Source organism: Branchiostoma lanceolatum, chromosome 11, assembly GCF_035083965.1.
Source record: "Branchiostoma lanceolatum isolate klBraLanc5 chromosome 11, klBraLanc5.hap2, whole genome shotgun sequence".
NCBI classification, from domain to species: Eukaryota; Metazoa; Chordata; class Leptocardii; order Amphioxiformes; family Branchiostomatidae; genus Branchiostoma; species Branchiostoma lanceolatum.
Window position 1 is genome coordinate 11,538,493 of NC_089732.1, and position 12,645 is coordinate 11,551,137.

Genomic DNA, 12,645 nt, shown 5'->3' on the forward strand with positions numbered 1-12,645 from the left:
TTCTATAATTATTATTATCATAATGACCATATAGCAAGAACCTGTCCGTTAGGACACATGATGGGGATCCATGGAACATTGAGCAGCGAAAGCCAAAAATCAAAAAGATGTTGAAGATATAGCTAAATCATATTGTCGATAAAATTACCATGTAAAACCTACCTCTCCCTCAACTATCCGCCATTGTTTTCTATCCAGCAATATCTTTTATATTCATATAAAAGGAGACGCCTACCTGGCAATGAGGATGTTCCTCATCGCCCACCTGTTCCCAAGAGACGCATTGATGAAGATGGCGACACCCAACTCGGGGCCATTGGACCTGCAGCATCCCCAGTCGTGAAACCAAAAACCCCACTTAGACCCAAACAACAAAGACATTCAAGAGCGGGTGAGTACCATTAAAAGCCCACCTTCCTTATCATCATCCTTGCCACTTGTAGCCTGCATCCATGACGGCCCATCAGTGCTTTCCACTTGATGGCTGCACTAATCGTGACTCGTTGGATCTTATGTAGCAAAAGAGTGGAATTGTTTTGCATTATTGGCCCGCATGCTTTGTTCTTTTGCCAATGCCCGATGGCAATGCGTTTACCTACAACATGTGTTTACTTTTCTAGCTACAGTATTAAGAAAACGTCCATCATATCCAACGTGGACATTTCGTGATCACCACTCTCTGTCACAATATAGATTGTAAACCTGTCATAGAGTGTAAAGCATATCATCAGTTAAAATAGATGACAATACATGACATCTCATCTTCAAGAATTCATGTCCTTGGTGAATACTTTTATTCAGAGACAGGCTAAAAATGTATTGATGTATATAGGCAGTAGGAAGTCCACTCGAGCTCCACCGGTTCCCATTGACTTCCGCCAACCGATCCCCATCGACAGGCTGGAGAGTGAGTTCACCCGTAGGCATGCTAATGACGACCAGTTGTTCAATGAGGAATATGCGGTAAGACTTTAAAAGGATTCCTCTCTTGTGAAGCTGTCACCAATAATGCCCTAGCCCAGTGACTGCCCTAGAGCTATGCATGTTTTTTTTAGGATGCTGGTTAATAACCTAACATCTTTACAAGAAAATAGGTAGCTGTTGTCGAGGTACCAGCTCATCAGAAGTTACACGATGAGGTTTTAGTTGGAATTTCTGCTTTGCTGAATTTTTATTTTAGATATACTACCTTCTATTCATAAATGAAATACTCTTACTTACCACAGGCTCTACCTAAAACCTTGGGAAGAGAGCATGCTGAAGCGTACTACGACGAGCAACATGCCCCGAAGAACAAGTTCAGGAACATCATTGCATGTATGTATTAGCCTATTTTGCACTTTTGCACTATTTTATGTCATCCTTTGAACATTGATCTGCACTAAAAGGGTGAAGCAGTGTATGTGTGTAATGACAAAATTTCACAACACTGTGTGTCAATCTTTTTCATAACAGATGACAATGGCATCGTGCAGCTGACCCCTATTGACGGTGTTCCCGGCTCCACCTATATAAATGCATCCCACATGGACGTAAGGCTCTTTCGTTCATTCTACTGCATTGGTGAAAATAGGACACCGGCATACTAATGAACGTGATTAAGAATATCTTGGTTTGCTATTGATGATTAATTTCTCTATAGCATTCGTATGCTATTTGTAAAGAAAACTGCCAATGAAACTAGAAAATGTAGATCGCGGCTCATGCTCAGTTAGTTTTGAATACGCCTTTCTTGCCAATTGACACTAGTGTATGTTTTTCTAGGGATACAAAGAACCGGACAAATTCATCGCATCACAAGGTAAGTATGATTCAAATTTCATTGTTGTTCGTTTGTAAGGCTATCGTGTAGGATCTTTAATTTTTAAGGAATTTTCAAGTAATTGATGGAACCTGTGTTTTACCAACGAACCTCAACGAAATGGCTTTTGTTCTTTCTGTCTTTCAGCTCCTATGGACAACACCATTGCTGACTTCTGGAGGATGATCTGGGAGACTGGCTCCACGGCAATCGTCATGGTAACGAATCTGGAGGAGAAGGGCAAGGTAAATACCACTTAAGATAGTGTTGGTAACTTTAAGGGTCGTATACGTACAATGCAACAAAACATTTCGATGTTTGTTATGTATGTTTTACCTGCATTACAGAAAAAGTGCTCACAGTACTGGCCCGACAGTGGCGATAAGACTTACAACCCGGGCGGGGCATATGGAGTGCTGAATGTCAAACTTGAGGAAGCTGTGCCGATGGTTGACCACGTCACCCGAGTATTCCTATTGAGCAAGGTATGTCCCTGATTTTATAATTGTTCAAGAAATCCTAATTGTAGAATATCGAATCAAATAGATTTCAGAAGATTACCATAAATTACCATCCATCCTTTGCTGTCAATGGCGTATATATACGTAGGCTAAAATAAGACAATTTTATTCCCTTTGCAGGCAAGAGAGAGGCGGGTACGTAAAGTGACCCACTTCCACTTCATCGGATGGCCAGACTTTGGGCTGCCAAAAAGCCCCACGGGATTGCTGAAGTTCCGGAAGACCGTGATGTCGTCTTTGACCTCCAGCGACAGACCGATCGTCGTGCACTGCAGGTGAAACAGCTTATGTTATTTCCGTGTGCAGGTGCTGTATTAATCATGCCAGTGAGAGCCACGTGTATGTTGTCAGAATCTACAGTGTGTCTTGAATTACAGGTGAGTGCCATTATTGAATGCCTAAAAGTTACATTTGACAAACGTCGGTTAATCAAAGATTTCTTCACACAGTGCTGGGGTTGGCCGTACTGGGACTTTCATCACCGTGGACGCCATGTTGGACATGATCAAGGAAGAGGGGAAAGTGGACGTGTTCGGGTTTGTGGAGAAGATGCGCCAGAACAGGAGCTTCATGGTGCAAACAGAGGTCATTGTCTAAGTATACATTACTTTGTACTTCTAAGAGAGATGCTGGTGCCTTTTAGTGTTTAGTCCGTGGTAGATTCCTACCTTATCTATCTAACACTCTTAATTTATTATCGATATTCAAGGCTCAGTACGTGTTCATCTTCAAAGCCCTCTTGGAAGATTATTTGTACGGAGACACGGAGACTGATGTAGCCAACATCCACCGCTACATGGGGAAGTTGAATACGGAGAACCCAGAGACTCACAAGACTGGATTTGAAACAGAGTTTGAGGTATCTTATGAAAAAACATTTAAAAGGCTTTTGAGAGGCTTGAAATTTTCCTTCAATCTTATCCAAGTACTCATTATATCGCTCCACAAATTAATGCTGCAAAACGTTAGACTGCCTTCGTATAGTACCAAATCTGGAATTCTTATCCAATTACATGTCTTTTGTTTGTCTGTCTGTCTGTTTGTTTGTTTCTTTGCTTAGTTTTACGGTTTCATGTAGAATGCCATACTCCCATCCCGTTAGACATACATACACAATGTATTGTAACAAATATCATTTCATGAAGTTACGCGTGTTATAAAAATAATGTTTTGTCTGCTCATACGCTTTTCACCTTGGTATTCTAGAAGCTGACCCGCATTTCTGTGGACAAAGCCAACATGCGCTCAGGGAACCTGCCTGAGAACCTGTCCAAGAACAGGGTGCTGCAGGTCCTGCCATGTAAGTGACGAGTAGAACTTGACAGCTCAAAATCTTTTTATGACACATAGATTTTTCTCAGTACCTTACAACACCTATCTACATTGTACAAAGTAGTGAAGCATTCAACGTACTTCTGTAATTTGTAGAACAAGATAAAATACTGCTTGATGTATATTCAAAGTGGTCGAAAACCTAGCTATTACAAAATCCTTTTGTTTTATGTCACCTCATTAGACGACACCACCCGAGTTTTCCTGCAGCAGAAGCCAGGTGTGAAGGGGGCCGACTACATCAACGCCTCCTTCATTGACGTGAGTTATTGCTTCAGAATGTATTAAGTCTCGCTGGTTGGTCGACTTTTCCGCTTTTGTTTCCCTGAAAAGACAAAGTCTGCTGAACGCTGTCATACGAGTCTTATCTTACGTAGTTCATCCAAAGAAACAAATGATTTGAATTACATTCATCATACAGGGCTACAACATGAAGGACGCGTATATCGCCACGCAGGGCCCGCTGGACCGGACTGTGGAGGACTTCTGGAGGATGGTGTGGGAGTGGAACTCCTGCTCTATCGTCATGCTGACAGAACTCAAGGAGAAGAGCCAGGTTTGTACAACGATTTGGCTTTGAAGACTTGTAAATCTAACGCTGGATGAGAAGATTGGCAATGTCATGTTTGTGAAATATTGTGATTTGGATAAAGCAATTAATGTTACACACATAGTATCCCTTATTGACATGTGTTATGTATGTGTTTTGTAGAGCAAGTGTGTCATGTACTGGCCGGAGGATGGAAGTCAGTCGTTTGGTGACTTCACCGTGTCTCTTTCGGACCAAACTGACTACCCTGACTACACCCTGCGCACCCTCCATCTCAGGAAGGGACAGGTATGGGATTAGTGCCAATGATACTAGTAATTTGTTAGTTAACATAATTAGTATAGAAGCAAAAAGCAAAGCATTAGAAATATCTTTAGGATCAACGACAACGTTTTGGTCAAAACTATGTTATATCCATTAGAATTAATCTATGTGAACTACCAATCATGAAGTATAGTCAGCACTGGAAATACCTTGGTGCAAAATACGTACTAGAATAATATGAGCTTGAACAGCAGTACTGAGCATGTATTTGGGGCTACGCACATCTTGTACAAGTTGCATTATCTATAGTCAAGTGTCAGCAATTAGAACTTGGTACAAACAAAATGCAAAATGGCGATTCATCTCTTCAACAGGGAGGCTCGACCCGCACAGTGCAGCAGTTCCACTTCCACGGCTGGCCGGAAGTCGGTATTCCTGACAACGCCGCCGGAATGATCGATCTGATTGGTCAGGTCCAGAAACAGCAGCAGCACTCTGGCAACGGACCAATCACCGTGCACTGCAGGTACGATAGTGCTGTAGTCACTTGACAAGGATAGTCATTAGAACCCATCACTCAATATACTTTGCTACCTACCCACCAATGAGTTCACTTCTGTAACATACTGGTATATGTGCATCTTACCCTGAGTTGTGAACATACATTTTTAGCCATTTGTGCTAACATATTTATAACACACAGTTGTGGTCGACACGAAACGAAGATCTGATGGTATAACGTTTCCTTTTGCAGTGCCGGAGCCGGCCGCACGGGAGCGTTCTGTGCCATCAGCACGGTGCTGGAGCGGGTGAAGGCAGAGGGTATCTGTGACGTCTTCCAAGTCGTCAAGACGCTCCGGATGCAGCGGCCTCACATGGTGCAGACACTGGTGAGTACTACATCTTTTCAGTAACTGAATAAGTGCGTTGTAAACATCGAAATGTTCTTCAAAGCAGCCGTGTAATGTACATAAATCTTGTCCAATACTCATTCTCCTATGGGGCAGATGGCTGGTGGAGTATTGCGTTTGATTCTATTCCGTTTGATTCGATCAATGCATTCAGCATTTGTACTAACAACTACTCAACCGTGTTGGTGCCATACATATTTAAAGGTTTTAACTTTTGCCCAACACCAAAACAACAATAGTTACTATTTTTGTGCACTGCGAAGCTAACATCTATTCGATCCATCCACCTCAGGACCAGTACCAGTTCTGTTACCAGGCTGTTGTTGAGTACCTGGACAGTTTCGACCACTACGCCAACTTCCGCTGAAGAGGCACCTATGTGGCACCTGGCAAATTTTGGGAAGACTCGAACGTCAGACAAGAACAGATCATAGGTCCAATACCTACTCACAACTGTGTACCGTAATGATATGACACTATGATAACATGCCGTAAGCGCTGATAGTTTATTATAAGCTATTACTTAGCACTGGTAATTATATGCTATAAGCATTCATAATTTCACAGCTTCAATAGATGCAAAATATACTTTATTTTCATCAACAATTTCTCGTTTTAACCTTCAAGGTTTTAATGTAACAAGACCATTTTAACCCAGAATTATCCACAATAATCAAGGTTGTGTGTTTGACAAAGTCACGATACAGTTTTGATCTGAAATGCACATCTGATGTTTTTCCAGAAGTTTCATGTGGTTTTACAGTGTGTACTATGAAGAAATGAGCAAATGTGGAGATGAAATTTGATTTAAGAAATTTAAGTCTCGAATTGATATTCCATAAGAATTCATAAGATGATTGAAGTGCAATAATCGTTATTACCACGTCCAGATAATATGAATCTGAGATAGAATGTATAGAAAGCACAAATGTATTCAATACATTGCTGCGAATAATAATTATCTAGAATGTATATAGATTTGATGACGATATAATCGAAATTTTATGGTGATGAGGTAGAGAAATAAATCAAAATATTTTCAGAACGTCATACGGAAATTATGTAATTACATTGTCTACATTGAGCTAAATGATACTTCTTAAGAATAGCTGCACTTAACACCATATCTTATTATGAGCAAAGCTGTTTTGATACTTGAAAAATGTCAATGGCCAAGAGAGCAACATAGCCTGCCGATGTTAGTCTGATTTTTTTTATTGCTGTGCACTTCACAAAACGGAATAAACTGCTTTGATCAGATATAGTGTCTGATTGTTGAACTCTTTCTACCCACTGGAAGAAGTTAAGGTAAAAAGTTCTCATTTGATTATATAAGTTGATAATCATTAGATATTTTAGTGATTTCATGTTTTCTGCTAGCATGCAGTTTTGTAACAAGGCACAGGGGTTGGGTCCTAAAGTAAGTGGTGCATGCTAGCTACCATGAGGCAGCTCCCCTCGGTCAGGGTTGCCCTCCTCTGGCTAATTTTGCCCAGTTCTCGTTTCTCGGGACATTTTCGGCTAATACAACACCAGAACTCCTCGGACATGCCCCCTTCCTCCGATCCCTAGCGTCTTCAAAAACTCATCATAGACATAAATTATCACACCGGTTTTTGTCTGTCTAAGTTCTTCATTTGCACCTAAAAGAGGAACTTAGATTTAGATTGTACAAGGAAGATCTCAGCTCCTCCTTGAATTGTGCGCTTACCGGGTACCGTATACACATTACGTTCTACCGACGTGCTGACACAATCCCCCGACAGATGTAGCAAACGTCATACTGCAATACTTCAACTAGCCGCAAGGCATCTCATTTGAACCATGCAAACTGCAATTTCGTTTTAAATGGTAATTGGACAGGCACTGGCGAATAAAACAATACGCAATTGCAATGTATCTTACATTCTTCTGCACAATTTGTGGCACTACAGTACACTATACACTAGTCTAGTACGTACTGGAGGAACATGTATCAAACTGTTATCAAACCTTGCAAGACTTTGTCTACACTAATGTAATCTGAGGATAAAGAAAAAACACAAACATCAATTCAACGACAAAGAGACTCGAAATGACAAATCTAGATGACTTTTATTCCGATATCTACAAAGGATATACCTCAAGACACAGATGGATTCCGAAGAAGTGCTACCACATCAGGAATGATTGGTCAAAACAAAACAAAAAAATAGTGAAAGTCAATTTCATTTTCCAAGGCTGCCATATGGCATGTCAATCAAAGTGTGTTTAGGCAGAAGCTTTTGGTGTCGCAGAGCAACAGACTTTTAATGCAGCTCTATGTTGAGTTCTCATAGATTAAAGCCCACTTAAACTTTTACGTTAATGCACATATCAACATAACTCTACATAAATGTGGGCAGGAAAAATGGTACAAGTCTTTCTACACAACAGCATGAGACGGTCACATGTCATTTGAAAAGAGGAACACCTCTGTACAAATGGCCAGAGCTTTTCAAACTTCATTTGAATCGAGAAGGCAAATCATTTACCCTGTCACTACTGGTTTGTAGTCATCTGAACAAATCTCTCTCCTTAAATTAAATCAAGTAGTGATTCTGTATCCTTTTCCATTTTTTAACATTGACGGGTGTATTTACAATATTGACAATGCAGAAATTATCTTGACCATAAAAATGTAGAACATATCCTACATTTAACATTATGTTGGTCACCTCTTTGTGTGACAACACATATAGTTAGCTGGTATGTAGAGCTTAGAATATTACACATACTTGGTAAAAGCAATGCTTGTAGTATAAACAAATGGACGGATTAAACTTCAGCATTGTTCCCTACATGTAAAATTAGTATCAAGCAATTTAAAACAAAACAGTGACTTCAAATACAAGCTACCATTACATCACATCATTAGCTTTCCTTCCCATTGCTGCAGTTCTGACATTAACTGCCAGATGGTGTTGTAGCAACAGCTTATCACTATGTAAATGCACAGTCTGTGATGCCAAAGGCTTTTTATGCAGAAAATACCTGGTTTTCATTCATAAACATTCTCTACACAAAACAAGCTACAGGAAATATCATTTTACAACCAAGGCAAGAAGATATAAATGGATAACTAGATTTGGCAAAGGTGCGTCAGATATAAGTTTTACAGCTTGACATTTTTTCTGGTAAAAAGTCTGACATATCTTGCTGAGAAGTGACAAAGCAGTGTTAACACAGAAAAATAAAACTCTACGTGACAACATAAATGTTTAAACTACTGAGAATTCCTAAGCAAAGGCATAAGCTTTATAATCTTGTCCAAAATTTTTAGCACACAGAGTCTATGCTAGCATTGCTAGCACATTAATATCAGTGAAACTGGCATCATGGTATAGTGCATTACAACTCAGTGTGTGGTAACCCGTCTTAAAGTGTACCGTTTGTCATATCATAAACTAAATGTTCCCAGTTTTGTATCGGCGGATATTCTGTATTGCACATGATAACATGGAATACCAACAACAGGGATATCGAAGTTCAAAGAATGAGCAAAGAATTATTTCAGTAAAAAATAATTTCCAAAAACCTGGCAGAATGAAATTTCATTTAAAAAGGAGCTTCATACAGGTATAACAATATTTTCTAAAAAATCTCAAAACCAACTGTTACTAAAGATTTGGCAAGAAGACTTGAGAAGTTTGGTATTACCTTAAATTTGGGGGAGAAGTTTCTTATTAATCCTATAGTTTAGTTAAATTTCATCAAAATGTTTTTGGTTTTAAGAATATGCGGTCTTTAGTCATCAATGCCCATGGCCAGATGCGTCAAACCAAAGATGCAAAATGTGTTCACGTTGTTCTGTGTTCTTTTTGTAGCCTGTTTGACAGCTAGATTTTTGGTCTACATAAAAATTGTATTCTCTCTTTCCTTGAACTTAAGTATCCCAACAAGTTAAGATTTGTATGTTAAGTACCGCACATACATGTATCTACAACATTAAGTAAGCATTTCTTAATCAGTGTCTGTTGAGAATTTGTATGATTTTGCAGAATAGAGAAGCATGATCTACATGTCTATATATGATATATATACATGACAGATTTAGACAGTAATATTATTTTCTGATGGTCCTTAGCACACGTATACTTTGCATCTACAAAAATAGCACTTTGACAGTTTTCTTCAACTCTCTGATCAGATACTACATCGTACATTTCTTAAAGGCACAACACTTCAAAATGTGTGACATCATATAGATGTAAATTTTTACTACTAGCTGTTAAAATCCTACCGGCAGTGAGAATGGAAACATGTCTACAATGATATGACAGGCCTTGTGGTTGGTCAGCTGAGTCTTCTGAACCCGTGATTATGATGTAACGGACATAGTGATTGGCCCCTTTCAAAAACATGATTTAGCCAGACCATTAAAAGAAAACTGACAAAGGGATACACGCTCGGAGCAAGCCTTGTTCATTCTATTTTCCAGAAAAATGTGCTGTTTTAAAACGTCTCTTTTTGCAATATGTAATAAGCAATGGGAAATGAAATGGTTTTCCTTGACTGCCCTAGTTTCTTAGTTCTCGGTTGGAACTTTTGCAAACCTTGCTCAGCACCTAGTTCATACATACAAATATTCCTTTCATTTGCAAGGCGAAATCCATACCATTGACACTTGTACGTTACGTAACGTTTCAAGAACACAATTCTTTTCTAAGAATGACCAGTCTTACAGATTCTGAAACAACTGTCTCTTAAGAATTACAAGGGAGATATTTGCTACCTTTAGTTTGGGATCTTCTTGAAAGTCTTACAAAAACCTTTTCAGGTGGCCAGACATGTACCAATTGTTATGACAGACAAAAGGATTCTGTTTGGTTGTTTAAACAGGCAAGCTGCCTATGAAACAACAAAGCCTTGCACTTTCTGTCTATACAAGAATGAAACCGGCAGCGCAATTCTCCGGAAGTCCAACAAAGATCAGAAACAAACAAGCACTGACAGTCTTTTGACTGTTGTGTGCAGATTGGTGCAGATATCCGAAAAAACTGAATACAGAAGCCAGTTTCAGAATTTATGTCTAAGAGAAGACAAAAAATGATTTTTGTAGCAGCAGCAGCACTTAATATTGCCATGATTGGGAACAATGACACCCTTTCCCATATTAGAATAATTTGGGCGCATTATTCAAATGAGATGCTACAAAATGGTAATTGTAAAAGTGCAAAGCCATACCATTCAAAGATTCTTCTGCATCTGATTCAATAAGTCTGTATAATTTGAAAATTTTTACTTCTTAGATATGTATTGAGGACAATATAGCACTGTTCTTAAACCACAGAACTTCAAGGGATTTTACTGTTATGGCCGTACAGACATTTAAGACACTGATGGTGAAAGGTGGAATGCTTGAGTTCGTTGATAATCATTTGTAGCTGACACATTAAAAGGGTTCAGAAAGACTACTGTCACAGCAAAACTTTTCCTTACTGTTGTCTAAGAAGACAGACCATTCAGCAAGCTTTGGGACGGACACCTTTTAGTAAAACCTCTCGACATTGCACCCTATCCCTCTATTATCTAGTCACTCTATCTTCCAACTTCCTTGACTTCTTACAAAAGATCTGAAGATACAAATTCCACAACTTTTTAGGCCTGATATTTGGGCAAATGCAGAAGTAATGCTTCTTCCATAGACAAAGGTGTAACCTTTTCCATTTTCATACACTGAACGTACTTACAAACCCTAATGCTTGATACATACTGCAATTAACAACATTGTCACTCAAAACAAATTTCCAGTCCAGTCATGCCGTAAAATGTTAAACACTCTGCTACAAAACGCTTTCAAAATTTCAATGCCTTTTGAATGCTTTCACAATCCCAGATTTTCATCACACACTATGCCCATCAAGGAAGCCAACATTACCATGCATTTGCCTCACATACAAGTAAAAATTTCCATGACCTATCGTGGCCATAAACAAAAATCCTGTTCTGTGCTATTGCACCCATCTTTCTGTACAAGAGTTGTAGACTGTGGTCTACGTACACGCAAACAGTCAACTAACACATTGACATTGTCATGACAACACAAAACAAACGACAACAAGTACATAAACAATATATCAAGACCATTGCTTAACACAGAGATTTAAACATCTTTCAAACAAATTTAGGATCTACAATGATTGGATGATGAGAAGCAATTTCTACTGCAATAACCTGATTTTCGTACGTTAACAAGGCCTCTATGACTATATACTACTCCGGAGAAGTGTCACTGATACCGTTTTGCTTTATCAACAGCAGAGACAAACGACACTTTCATCATAAAATGGTGCAGAGTTTTGAATTCTTGGTTTCCTTCTTCTTTGGTGCAGCGGACTTGCTCTGCTTCCTTGTGACGGGTGGCGGCCCGTTTAACATGTGGTTTGTGAGAGCTTGCTGCGAGTGTTTCTTCTGTACCTTGTGTAGGACTATCCTGTACGTCCCTGTTATACAACTTCTCGAGTCCTTCCCTCTGCTCTGTTCTAAGTGCTGGTCCGTGATGCCAAGATCGCGGAGGACCATGCGCGCTTCGTGTTCCTCGTGCCGCAAGTTCTCTTTTGAGATGTCCGCGGGGTTGAGATGATAGTCGTCGTGTGGTTCTGGGAAGTGCTGTCCTTTCAGCCACTCCGACTCCATGATCTGCTGTATAGACAGCCTGTCTACTGCCGTCGGCTGGAGTATGTTTCTGATCAGAGTCTGGCAGCTTGGAGAAACGAACCCCGGGACGGAATAGTGTCCTTCGAGGATACATTTCTTCAGTTTGGCCACCGTCTCCGCCCTGAAGGGCATAAGGCCAGTCACCATGAAATACAGCATGACACCGAGAGCCCAGATGTCCACGTACACGCCGAGGTAGCTCTCGTCCTTAAACAGCTCGGGAGCGGCGTAGGGAGGAGAGCCGCAGAACGTGTTGAGCGTCTCGTCCAGGCGACAGTGCGTGCTGAAGCCGAAGTCTCCGATCTTCACCATGGCGGGAGTTGCATAAAAGACGTTCTCTGCCTTCAGGTCCCTGTGGATGATGCACTGTTCATGCTGCAAGGAATGACAGACAATAACTCAGAATAAATAAATTCATGAATGGGAACAATACGTTTCAAGGCATCCTCATTTGAGGTGAAGCATGATGCTTTTTCAAGTAGCTAGTGGTAGTGAAATGCGACTTTGCCACGGCTCCCGTTTTTGGCCAAGCACACCGGATCACCCCTACCCTTCTCGATTAGTGTGTTGGGTTCTTTTACATGCAGA

General features: G+C 40.1%; 2 protein-coding genes across 2 annotated transcripts in view; one reads left to right on the forward strand and one right to left on the reverse strand.

The window, feature by feature from the left end:
* The first annotated feature begins 260 nt into the window (after window positions 1-260).
* Window positions 261-6,639, forward strand: LOC136445389 (receptor-type tyrosine-protein phosphatase alpha-like). Its single transcript, XM_066443374.1, has 17 exons — window positions 261-391; window positions 833-963; window positions 1,227-1,317; window positions 1,456-1,532; window positions 1,765-1,801; window positions 1,949-2,046; window positions 2,149-2,286; window positions 2,443-2,597; window positions 2,772-2,907; window positions 3,032-3,181; window positions 3,529-3,622; window positions 3,839-3,915; window positions 4,076-4,210; window positions 4,367-4,492; window positions 4,843-4,994; window positions 5,223-5,358; window positions 5,672-6,639. The coding sequence occupies exons 4-17, from the start codon at window positions 1,527-1,529 to the stop codon at window positions 5,744-5,746; spliced, it is 1,515 nt and encodes a 504-aa protein (XP_066299471.1). The 5' UTR covers window positions 261-391; window positions 833-963; window positions 1,227-1,317; window positions 1,456-1,526; the 3' UTR covers window positions 5,747-6,639.
* An 815-nt stretch (window positions 6,640-7,454) lies between these two features.
* The window catches only part of LOC136445392 (serine/threonine-protein kinase NIM1-like), a 28,641-nt gene continuing 23,450 nt past the window's right edge, over window positions 7,455-12,645 (reverse strand). The window contains exon 5 of the mRNA XM_066443377.1: window positions 7,455-12,432. Within this exon, the coding sequence (XP_066299474.1) occupies window positions 11,680-12,432 (753 nt within the window). The 3' untranslated portion in view covers window positions 7,455-11,679. The remainder of the gene's footprint in view (window positions 12,433-12,645) is intronic.